Raw genomic sequence first — 12399 nt, forward strand, 5'->3', positions numbered from 1 at the left:
TGAATTTATTTGTAATAGAATTATCCAGATCATTAACAACATTTTCTTTAAGCATGTTTCGCGAATGAAAACACAAGTCAACCCAAACTGCCAGTTTTTAGGTACAAAACACTTTGGGCTCTGTCGTAATTAGACTGTGTCCTTAAGGCAAGGCAGCTTTATTTATATAGCACATTTCAGCACAAGACAAATCAACTTGCTTTACGTAAAACATTAAAGAGCTGTTAAAAACCATTAAAAACGTATTATTATATATTTTTTTAAGATAATTTTTTGGGCTTTTCCGCCTTTCACAGGACAGCTAGGTGAGAAAGGGGAGAGAGAGGAGGAAGACATGTAGGAAATCGCCACAGGTCGGATTTGAACCTCTGCGTCGAGGCATAAACCTCCAAGTATATGTGCGCCTGCTCTACCCACTGAACCAACCCGGCCCCTAAAAACATGTATTAAAGAGAATATAAAAACAGCTAGAATAAGACGGGTATAAAATACAAGAATAAAAGTTACAGTTCGGTGTAAGACATGAACAATTACTTATTAAACAAATCATAAATCCTTATTTTTGCTCTCATCCTGTGCACTCTCTGGCACTTTAATCGATAAAGAATACATATAAATTGCAGCTCTAGCTGACATAAAGACCAATCCTAGAGGAGCATGGCCTGTTTCTCACACAGCTTGTTGACACGTGTGGTTTCAGGTGCAACTATGCACTTTAAACAGTGTCAGCCCAGAGCAGAGAAGGGATTTAAGTCTCTCACATCTGTTTGGACGAGCAAGAATGAAGAGTTGGCTTCACTCTCTTCATTCCCCTCGTCTTCACACACACCCCTCCTCCTCTTTCTCTCTCGGTCTTCTGAAGCTTGGACAGAAGTCTCTCTCATCCTCACCGGCAGCTGTTGCCATGGTTGTGTCAGCGCTCTCTGAACTACCTGGGATGGTATTTCCATGGACACAGATCAGGGGCTGGACTGGGCTGTGAGGTGTAGGAAGGAGGCAGTTTACGTTGTCAGCGGTTCTGTGTGTTGGAGACAGACTGAAGGAGACAGTGGAGGAGGAAGTGGAAGAGGAGGATTAGGGTCTGGGAAGATATTAACCAGAGAGGAGCAGGAGTTGGAAAAAAGACTGAACATTGTGAGTGAGAGGCCACTGTTGAAGGGTAATTTCTACTCAATGCAGATTTCCTTTTTAACACAGAGTTGTTTAAGTTAGGTCTGTGAACAGCAACAACAACGACAAAACAAGAGGGATTTACCCCCAGGGGAAGTGTCTCGCACTGAATCCTGGAGTTGTTCCATTAACACCGGAGTGGACATAACATTTGAATGACATGATTATACAGGTTTTCCTGCACTTCATGATGTATTGCAAACTACTGCCTAAATGTTAAAGTGACTCTTTAATGCATTATTCTGTTTCCATGAGAGGAAATAGAAGAACTGGATTTGTTGACACCGATATTTGAGAACAATGTGAATTGGACAACAATATATCGACTTCGTAATCGTAATATAATAACAATACAAACATTTGTTCATAAAGATGAAGGGCAAATATAAAAATAAATGCAGCCTACAAATAATGTATTGCTGTAATTTGTCATCTGCCAACATACAGTACAGTTTATGCAGATACCAATATGTTTGTGATATGGCAATAATATCAGCCTAGAGGATACATTGATCAGGTCCTAGTTTGCATTCTCGGATTATATTTCTGAAACTATGTTGTGCTTGATGACATTTGTCTTTGCACACAATAGACATAATCTTTAGATCACAATACCTCATCAAATGGGAGATACTAGATGAGTTTCATTTATCGCTTTTTCTCTCTCTGTTTTCAGTTGTTTACTTTGCTCTGCCTCTACTTATCTTCTCTTTTGCTTTATCTTTTTACTATCTTTGTCAGGTCTATTTCTTGCGGTGCTGTAGTACATAACACATTTAATTTAATTTACCCCCTTGGGTTCAATTCTGATCTTTTAATTATAGTCCAACCAATAAGGAACTTTTAAGGTCTGTATAGATATAATAATATATAGTTTAAAGAAAATCTGTATATATATATATATATATATATATATATATATATATATATATATATATGTGTGTGTATATATATATATATATATATATATATATATATATATATATATATATATATATTAGTGCCTCAGAAGTGTATGTAAAGACGAAATCTTTATAAAGCTAATTAAAGCATTAATTAGCCAATGTGTTTTTGGTAACCTACTATCAAACAGGTAGGTGGTAGTGTTTATAAAGCGATAGTGACATTTGAGTTTCATTTTTCTTCAACAGGCCTCATCGTGTTCAAATGATTGGATCTTTGACTTTGTCACCAAGTTAATGGTCCTCTGGTTCCTTATTTGAAGGGGAGGTGCTCAGGACATTGTAAGCAAACAATGTTTGATGTGCTTACGATAACACCTGTCTTGTGAATTAGGTTTAAGATTTTGATTTCACGTCCACCAAATCCAGGTTTTATATGCTCAAATCCTCCCCTGTGAGGATGAAAAATGAGTCGATCTTCCCGATAACAGACACCCGTTTGCCCCAGCATGAAATCATCCAACCCTTTAGCAGTCACAAAAAGCTGACATTCCCTTCCCTTATCCGCCTGCCTCACAGTCAGTGTAACCTCGATAATGCTTCCATTCAAAAATGATCTTTTCTCTGCCTGTTTGACAGCAGGGATTCGGTCCTCCTGCAGCCTCTTCTTCTTGACCCCTTTTACTTTCCGTAGAGCCAGGCAATCGAGGACAGCCACAGATGGTGCTCAGCGTCCCCACCTGAAAGGCCCGAGTGTCTTTTTAATGTAACAAAACGAGAGGCTGTGCCTGACTGCAGCCACTCCGCCAGGTCTCCCACTGACCGTCCATCTGTGTGTGACAGACTGAGCAGAGTCCACTGTGCTTGTAACAGAGCTGCCAGACATGCACACTGTTCAGCATCAGAATGCTTTTTTTTAAGCAAGTGAGAATAGCACATCCTCATCCCCATCCTTAAATTCTGTATGTTGCTGGTTATTAAATACATTTTCTTTTAACAGTATTTTACTGGCTGTGAAAATTGCTAACCGAGGCACTAGAAGGAATCCTGCAGGAGACTCATTCATACTGTATGTATGTACAGTATTGTACTTCAAATCTGAAGCTACAGCCTGGAAAAATATTGGAGGGAAAAATACATTTTAAACAATCTCTTGGGGCATTTTTTGCCTGTTGTGATTCCTTGTACTTTTTTTGGTGTGAGTTTCAGCCCTAATTTTTTTGAATCCACATTTAACGTTTTCAAGGCTATTTTGCCCCAGGTGCCTTTTTAATAATCCACTACAGTGTTGCTCAGATTTACTTTATGCATTCAATTCAGTCATTGTTTGGAGCTCAGACCTTTATGTCTCTTTATTTTTTAAGATGGATGACACCTCCATGGATTGGCTTGATACCTGCGAAGTAGCTTTTCTTTGTTAGCCAGGACATTGAATGGGGTCCGAGACCCGGTGCTAATACGGCACCGGTGCCTTAACGACCGTTATCTACCGGACCAAATAGCAACGCGGATTTCGGTGCCTTATTTAGGTGCCACTTAGATGCCTGCGCTTCTTTCTGATGCTCCGAAAACTGAAACATTGCCGCACAGGAGGCCAGTCAAAAACAGTCACTTAGCAGCAGGTAACGTTCGTTCCTACCGTTAGCTAGCAGCTGGATTAAACGCGTTTAAAATGTTTACAGCTAAACGGTGTAAAGTGTGTCTGTATTTCACTGGAGATGATTCCAACACTGGACTGTAGCTGCCGTTATCTGAAAAACACAGTCATGATGTTATGTTGCTCGCCTCGCCAGCCTTGTGGTGCATTCACTGTAATTGTAAAATACCCTTTTCCCATCCAGTGGTTGTTTTCACCTTTTTGTGCGCTTTTTTTTTTTTTTTTTTTTTTAATCAACCTTTTATTGTTTTATATTTTTGAACATACAGAACAGACAAATACAATTGAACAAGGTGCTCCTTTTTTAAATATATATATCTTTCGGTTCAGGCACCGTTTTAAAAGTATCTTATCATGTTGATAAGAGCATTAAAATGAGAAAAAATAATGGGACAAAAAGAAATCAAGGGACATTTAAAATAGATAAAAATGTGCGATTAATTGCGAGTAAACTATGACATTATGCGATTAATCGCGATTAAATATTTTAATCGTTTGACAGCACTTATATATATATATATATATATATATATATGGATGTAACTGCTGATTTAATAGTTATAAATCTGTTGAACATCAAAAAGTACAGGCTTATCTGCTAATGTTAGCTACCGACTGTTACCTTGAAACCATCCAGCAAATAGACGGTACCGTAGGGTGATTTAATGTCACCGCTCATTTTACACACAGTTTAACAACAAAACAAAACGCTGAGTGAACATTACTAGCTACGTTTTTCATGTTGGTTTTGAGCGGTATGCACCCCCACTAACCTGGAAAACGTGTAATTACGACTTTATGACTTTTCATCAACAACTGAAGGAGCTGCGGTGCGCGATGTACATAGCGGAAACCCTGTTGTGCGTCTGCCCTATTTCTGATACCGTGGCAGCATAAATTCTACCGTGGCGGGCCGCCGCGGTAATATCAACATAGAGGAAACACTGATATATGTGCACCGGCTCTACCAACTGAGGTAACCCGGCCATGGATGTGTTGTGTTTTGACTCAGCCACTCCTCATACATGGTTTCCCTCTGTACCAAACACAAGTTTCCTCTGGACAGTTGTCTCATTTGATCATCTGTGTCTAACAGCTCTGAAAACAAATGTCTCTACCCAAACGTGTGGTGCTGCTGCTGTTTGTGCTTATTAATAATACAGCCTCAGTTCCCTTGTAGCTACGAGAGCCCTTAGCCAGTTGATGTTTTGAAAGCAAAGTGCTGTCACATGTTCGCCCTGCTTTCACTCTCACACTGATCAACAGTTTACACAAAGCCATGGACTGCTTTACAGAGAAACACTGCTTTGGCATTTCAGACATTTGAAGGTTTGGTGTGAAGGCCGCTCGGATTACATGAGCCTGGAGTTGTCTTTGTACTTGAGAGAAATTAATAAACTAAGGTAGATAAGTGTTGTTTTGATAACTGAAGCAGACAGCAGTGCAGGATGTTGACTGCAGTGGTTATATGTCAAACCCTGTTCCTGTGTGTCTTTCTCAGGGGATTCGTTCACTCAATTCCGGTTTTCAGAAGAAAAGGACTGGGAGATGGACTCATCTGCAGCCAGTCAGGTAAATCTATATTCTACCCAATCTGCAGCATTCTGCATCGTTCTTGTCTTTGATTTAACCCACTTTTCAAGTATGAATCCCTCAAACACGTAACACAGCATTACGTCTGGATTTAAAATGCACAACAGTTAAAAAAGCACAAAGAGCTAATGTAGCATTGTTAGCTCGCTAGCGACAAGTCTGTTTGTCGTTGGGTTCACCACCTTAGGCCACACTGAAATATCTCAACAACTATCCGATAGATTGGCACCAAATTTTCCCAGAGGATGAATCCTACTGACTATTGGGGCTGAAGGATGAATCGTTTTTGAATCGAAATCGCGATATGAAAGAATGCCATTAGCTAATTGTGGAGACCGCGATTAATCAAATGTGATATAAACGTTTGGTCTTAACATTTGGTTTAACAATTTGTATTCTTTTTTTATTATATTTAGTGTTCTTTCACAAGATGCATGCTGGAATAATGTTACATATCACAGATTGTTTACAGAAATGTCCTATTTTCAGTGGATTTTTCATTTTTGTATTACTTTATTTAACATGATGGTAGGAAGTGCAGTATGTAGATGCTGCTATTAAACTTAGGAATATCAGAAGTTTCAATTTACAGGAAAGTACTTTTATTTTTTATTGGAAATGTTTCTTATTATAATTTTAGCTTTTGTGATAAATGTTCTGTTTGATTGTTCAATGTTCCATGCCTATTAAAAGAAAAGCACTTATTGCTGGCAATGCATATGTATGTTTTCATCCTTGCACAAGAATATAGATCCGTTTTGATGGTGTCTCATGTTAATGCTCCATGACGTGTTTTATCTGTTACACAGTGAATATTTAACTTGAGCTAAACTTTTTTTTTTTTAAATTGCGTATTGAACCATAATCACAATATCTGGCAGAAAAATCACAATTAGATTCCCCCCCCACACAAAATCGTTCCGCCCTACTGACTATGGTGATCCACTGAATTTTTCCTCCCACCATGAGTGCAATGTTTTGACAATTACTGTTGAATTATACTATACACAAGCTGCTAGTTCATCTTTACTTCCAGTTGCACATATTTTTTCTCTTGTAAAACAGTTTCAAGTCTGACCCCTCCATGCAGCCTCATCATTATAGCTTTTCCTAAAAATACTGAAGCGATAATAATTAGGCAGCGTGGTCACGTTCAAGACCAGGACTAATACAGACCAAACAGAGATGTGTGAAGATCAAACCTAGGTTAACGCTTTTCATTGAAAGCATGCTAACGTTAGCATTTAGTTTTTCAGGCCTGGTTTTGTTTTCTCCCAAGATTGGATACAAACATTTAGGATCAAACTATAAAATTGATTACCAAAAAGAAATCTATATTATAAGATTCTCTATAATCTTGAAATTGATAGCTTTTGAATTTGACATTTATTCTGACTCTACCAGCATTTGTCTGTCTGTGGATACAAAACAATGCATCAAACACAGATTATATAACAGTTCCTAAACTCTTTCCACCTCTTGTGTACAGTCAGAGCTGCAGTGTTTTGTATAAAGGAGTACTGACCTGCACTAGTAGGCTACTTACAGTAGAACAATTACAAAAGATTTAACATGTTGCGCGGAAGTTTTTCACGGTTTTCACATCCCCCAGGGGCCTGATGGCGAGTAACTAGAACAACCCACTTGCCCGTTGGGGGATCATCGTATTGTAAATGACGTTATCGTTCCCTCGCCCCCGTTTGATTTGAATGTGCTGCTGGCCAATCAAGAATTTTTTTTTTTTTGACATTGTTTTCTGATGCTTTCGACAATTTGTTTTTTTTACGCTTTTTGACATTTTTCTCCAGAAGTTTGACATTTTGATGTTTTATTTTTACTTTTTTGGCTCTTTTTCTTAAAAAAAATAGTACAAAACATTTTTTATAGGGGCCAGTTAAATTTACTTTGGGGCAAGTAAAAGACATTTTCACTGTGACAAGTGGAAAAAAAACAAAAACTTAATGTTGAACCCTAATACTGAAATTATAGTTTGACTTTTGAATTTATACCCTGATGAAGATCTTGTGGGCTTAAAGGACAAATCCAGTGCAAAATGAACCTAGGGGTTAATAACATATGTGTACGTGTTTCTACCACTAACAAGGCTCAAAATATCAGCACACTTCCACGGTAGCATAATGAGAGTCCCTACATGCAAACCGAAGCATTGAGAACTTTGTAAGTGTACAGACAGTTTATTTAAACGATAGATTATAAAGACCGTATCGTTCGGGTTTACATTCGGCTGCCATCTTGGAAAACGGTCACAGTGTTCGTGATTTGACTGCTCATGAGTCATGACTGTTTTCTAAGATGGCGGCCGAATGTCAACACGAATGCTACAGTCTTTATAATCTATCTTTTTAATTAACTGTCTGTACACTTACAAAGTTCTCAATGCTTCGGTTTGCATGTACGGACCCTCATTATGCTACCGTGGAAGTGTGGTGCTATTTTGAGCCTTGTTAGTGGTAGAAAATAGTGATTTACTCTCTTCTCCGAAAGCTAGCGTTAGCAGCTAACCTCCAGTTTTGCGGTAGCTTGTTAAAAGCTAGAGATGCATTCGATTAGCATGAAAACATGTCCCAGAGAACATTCGACTCGGTACACATATGTTATTAAGCCCCAGGTTCATTTTACGCCGTAATTGTCCTTTAAAATGTGGCTGTAGATGTAAAATTCTCAGTCAGTTTTCTCTACATTTTGTGGATTACTTTAGTTTGAGACACATTGAATCTAAAAGCAGTTGTCTGCAGATGTCTGCCGTGTTTGTGGACCTTCCAGCCCTCGCTCAGATCCTTCAGCAAGTGCCCCTCCATCAGAGACTCAACCTGGAGGCTGAGCTGCATCAGGTAGGCTGTCTGTCTGCATCTTTACTGTAAGAACTCAAATTAAAAACGGGTCTAACTTAATTTTGGACTTTGGCTGCAGGTTTTTGATTTTTCGTCTTTCAATGGAGTCATATTGTGATGAAGTCATATATCGAGATATCGTGATGTACAACTGCGTTGTCTAAATTGATAATAACAAGCACATACTAACTCAATTTTCTCAGAAAATCTCTTGTGAAGCATTTTGAGGGAATATCAATTGAAAAAACACACAAACATTTGTGCACGCATGTAAACATAGTCAGTATATAGCTGGAATTATTTTTATTTTTTCTCTCTCAATAATTTCCCTTGAAACTGCTTACCACATTATTGATGATTATTTATCTAAAAGGTCATTGTAGAAAATATTTTGTGAAAACAAATTCTCAACCCTACAATATTGTCTCGATATCGATGTATTTGGTCAAGAATATTGTGATATCTGATTTTCTCCGTATCGCCCAGCCCTAATGTTAATAAACTCACTATATGCTCTGTGTTTTATTTGTTTTTACACTAATCCTGTTTCAGGTCTCTACTCCAGTAGAGCTGCCCACTATGGCCATCGCACCTAAACAGGAGGTGCCCAAAACAGCCACATTCACTCCTCCGTCTGCACCTTTCAAAGTCCTCAGCACCAACCAGAAAGTCCCCACGGCTTCAAACCCAGCGTCGGGCTCCGACTCGCCGGTTTCCTCGAGTGCTGCAGAGCCGCCGGTGGATGAGGATGGCGATGAAGAGCTGGACCTGCTGCTCGGTTTACAGAAACCAGTCTCGGGTGTTTCAGGAAACCAGTCCGTCAGTGTCGCCGACGAAGAGAGTGCAGTTCCAGGGAAAGGTGAGTCTGATCAGCATGTGTTATTTGAGAACTCCAATATATTTAAGTTCAACATTTTGGGAAATTTGTTAATTCGTTTTTTTTGTGGGAGTGTTGATACCACTCGTGTCTGTGCAGTAAATATGAAGCTACAGCTAACAGCCACTTAGCTTAGCATAAAGACTGTACACAAGGGGAACCAGCTAGCCTGGCTCTGTCCAAAGGCAACCTACAAGCACCTCGAAATTCACAAATTAACACTTTCCATTTTAAGTTGAGGTGACATTTATGACACATTTTAAGACATACTATACCTTGACTTTTTAAAAACCTTTTTATGACATACTATACTATGATTTATTTTTTTGCAACATTGTTGATTGTTCGAGATAAATAATAAAATGAAATGTACTTTTTTATAACATACTATACTATAACTTTTATTTCCTCATTTTTATGAGGGGTGTTGAAATGAATCATTGCGATGCGGACCTGGACGATTCTGCATCGATGCAGTGACAGACCATAATCGATTATTGCCTAATGATGTTACTTGTTGATTTTCCTGTCGCTGCTTTTTTTGTTTTTGGCTTTTGTCTGGTGTCTGCTGTGTTCCGACTCAGCTACATTCAGGCAGTGTCTTTTTAAAGAGCAAATCAAATAAAAAGGGGAGTTCATATATATCGGACTGCTTGAATTTGTTGATGAAAACCATGTGTAGCAATTTATAGTAACATTGAGGAGGTGATGTATCGTGATATCGATTTGAATCGTTGACCGGATAATCGTAATCAAATCGTGACACCGGTGAAGATTCACACCCCTTCTATACTATGACTTTTTTATGACATACTATACTCTGACTTTCTTTCTCATTTTTTATGACATACTATACTATGACTTTTTTTTTTTTTTTTTTTTTTTTTTGAGATACTATACTGTGACTTTTTTTCTCATTTTTATGACATACTATATTATGAGTTTTGGACATTTCCCCACGGCTTCAAACACTACAACTACATGACTTTATGACCTACTATATGACTTTTTTGACTTTTTATATGACATACTATGACTTTTTATATATTTTATGACATACCATACAATGACTTTTATCGCTTTTGTTTTGACATTCATGAAATGAAATAAAGTCAGTAATTATTACAGGTGCATGTGATGAATTAGTGGTTTGGACACTATAAAAAGTTGTGCGTAATAACAGCTGTTCTGGTTCTGTTGGAGAACATCACCAATGCAGCACTCAGTGAAATTGCACTTCTATTTGCTGTTCCTCTTACTGACAGCAGGTCTAATGAGTGGTGGAGCTTGTAACCATTTGACTAGTCTTTAAATCACTGTCCACCTTCAGAAATTAGACTTTAGCATTAAAGGGTTTTACACAAAATATTGAGTAATACGTTCAAAACGTATGACCTTTTTTTTTTTTTTTTTTTTTCCCCACTGTGTTCTTTCAATCTGCAGCCTGTAAGGAAGTGAAGGAGGTGGTACCAGAGGTGATAGAAAAGAAGATGGAGACGAAAGACAAAGACATTACAACTCCTAAGTCTGCTTCCGTCAGGCAGGAAATGAGCGAGGAGGACCTGGAGAACTGGCTCGACAGCATGATCTCCTGACCACCAAGCACCAAGGAAAGGACTTGATTAAAGATAGAAGATGTATATAAAAACACTGGACTTTGGTTTTGAGCTCAACCTTAAAAACAAATTATAAAGTTTACATGCTGGACAGATGTTTGTTAAGGACTTGAAAGTTGGATTTCTCTTTCACCTGGCCTCTGCTTTATACTGATTAACAAGGTCATATATGTTTAAAGGTATACAAGACAGTACATGTTTGTGATAATGTGTCCAAATGTTCCTGCTGCACGTTTCAGAGGAAGAATTGTGTTTGTAAAAGTTACACAGCACCGTCAGAGGAACTCAGCTGAAAAAAAGGGACGGACAGATAGTGAAACGTTGCTTTATTGCGTTAATTACTTTATTCATTTCCTCCCTCTCATCAAAAGAAATGCGGTTTACCAAAGCTACTACATACATACAAATGGCCATACAATAGCAGTTAACAATTGTGTCATCAATAAATCCTTAAACCAGGTATATATTTTTTTTCTGTGTGGCAGCTCTTCTACTGTGGAGAGAAGTGCAGGTGGGCAGGACACCACAGCTTAGAAACAAAACCAAACTAAGCAACATTTACACAAGGATCATCTAGATTTTATACAACAAATGTTTTCTCTTTATAATTTAAAAGCCACAAAACTAGCTTGAGCTAAATCTGCTTGTAAGTAATCCAGAGCTAGAGCACTGCTTGTGTCAGGAGTGACAAAAATGATAAATGTATTTTGCATAGTTTCTCATTAAGGCACATTGGCACTTGATAAACACCTAAAGTGAGTCGTCTCTGGTCCTGGAAGAACCATCATCTGTAACTCATTTCATCGGACAGATTTGAAAAGGCAGATAGGTCTCACTCATGTCATATGATGCAAACTGGATCAACAGTGATCAATACTAGCAGGACATCCACTCAGTTGGTTTGGTAATAAGTGACACTAACATCCTGGCGTTAACCTAGAAATTGTGCATATTCAGACATTCAGTTGTCATGCTGTAACCCGCCACGTGTATCAAATGTCTACACACAACAAATTGTGCAACAGGTTGGGGTTAAGCAAGTGAAAAGGCAATGTGAATCAGAACCAAAAGAAGAATTTGCATAAAAGAGGCGTCATGGTAAGTGACTATTTTTCGGTAACAAGGAAGAGGACTTGGATGCACAAACCCGAAATGCCAAATGTCATTCGTCTAAAAATCTCTTAAATTTTTTTTTTGTGTATCAGAATTCACAATGAATGATTTTTTTTTTTTTCTCGACACTATGGCAGCAGAGAAACTCCAGCAAGTGTTTAGGTTCTGTTAACAGGGTAAAGTCAAGTTCAGTGTCTCTTTCAGATAGATGGAAAGTAGAGAGGCTTGTTTGGGGCTCTCTTAACCCAACTGGTCCTCATATTGTTTACGGAAGCAGTCTCCAGTAGGGAAGAAGTCCCAGCATCTCTCCTGATACATCTTCCACACAAATGACTCCTGGCAGGGGAAAAACAGATCTGATATCAGTTTATGAAGATTTAGAGGGGCACTCATTTTTTTTAAATGTCATAGTATAGTATGTAATCAACATAGCTAAAAAGTCATAGTATGTCATAAAAATGAGAAGAAAATCATAGTATAGTACGTCACAAAAATGGCAAAAAAGTCACAGTATAGTATGTCAAAATTAGGGGAAAAAAGTCATAGTATAGCATGTCATAAAAATGGCAAAAAAAAGTAATTATGGTAGGTCATAAAAACGGCAAAAAAAGTCATAGTA

At 38.1% G+C, this 12399-nt stretch overlaps 2 protein-coding genes across 6 annotated transcripts in view; one reads left to right on the forward strand and one right to left on the reverse strand.

Moving 5' to 3' along the window:
* aven (apoptosis, caspase activation inhibitor) overlaps positions 1–11137 on the forward strand; it is a 45746-nt gene extending 34609 nt beyond the window's left edge. Inside the window, exons 3-6 of the mRNA XM_028604545.1 lie at positions 5231–5301; positions 8079–8174; positions 8727–9033; positions 10495–11137. Coding sequence (XP_028460346.1) covers positions 5231–5301; positions 8079–8174; positions 8727–9033; positions 10495–10646 — 626 coding nt within the window. The 3' untranslated portion in view covers positions 10647–11137. The remainder of the gene's footprint in view (positions 1–5230; positions 5302–8078; positions 8175–8726; positions 9034–10494) is intronic.
* The window catches only part of ryr3 (ryanodine receptor 3), a 125948-nt gene continuing 124525 nt past the window's right edge, over positions 10977–12399 (reverse strand). For all 5 annotated transcript variants that reach the window (XM_028604543.1, XM_028604541.1, XM_028604542.1 and 2 more), the window contains one exon: positions 10977–12116. In XM_028604543.1, coding sequence (XP_028460344.1) covers positions 12021–12116 — 96 coding nt within the window. In that variant the 3' untranslated portion in view covers positions 10977–12020. The remainder of the gene's footprint in view (positions 12117–12399) is intronic.

This window comes from Perca flavescens, chromosome 18 (assembly GCF_004354835.1).
Source record: "Perca flavescens isolate YP-PL-M2 chromosome 18, PFLA_1.0, whole genome shotgun sequence".
Classification (NCBI taxonomy): Eukaryota; Metazoa; Chordata; class Actinopteri; order Perciformes; family Percidae; genus Perca; species Perca flavescens.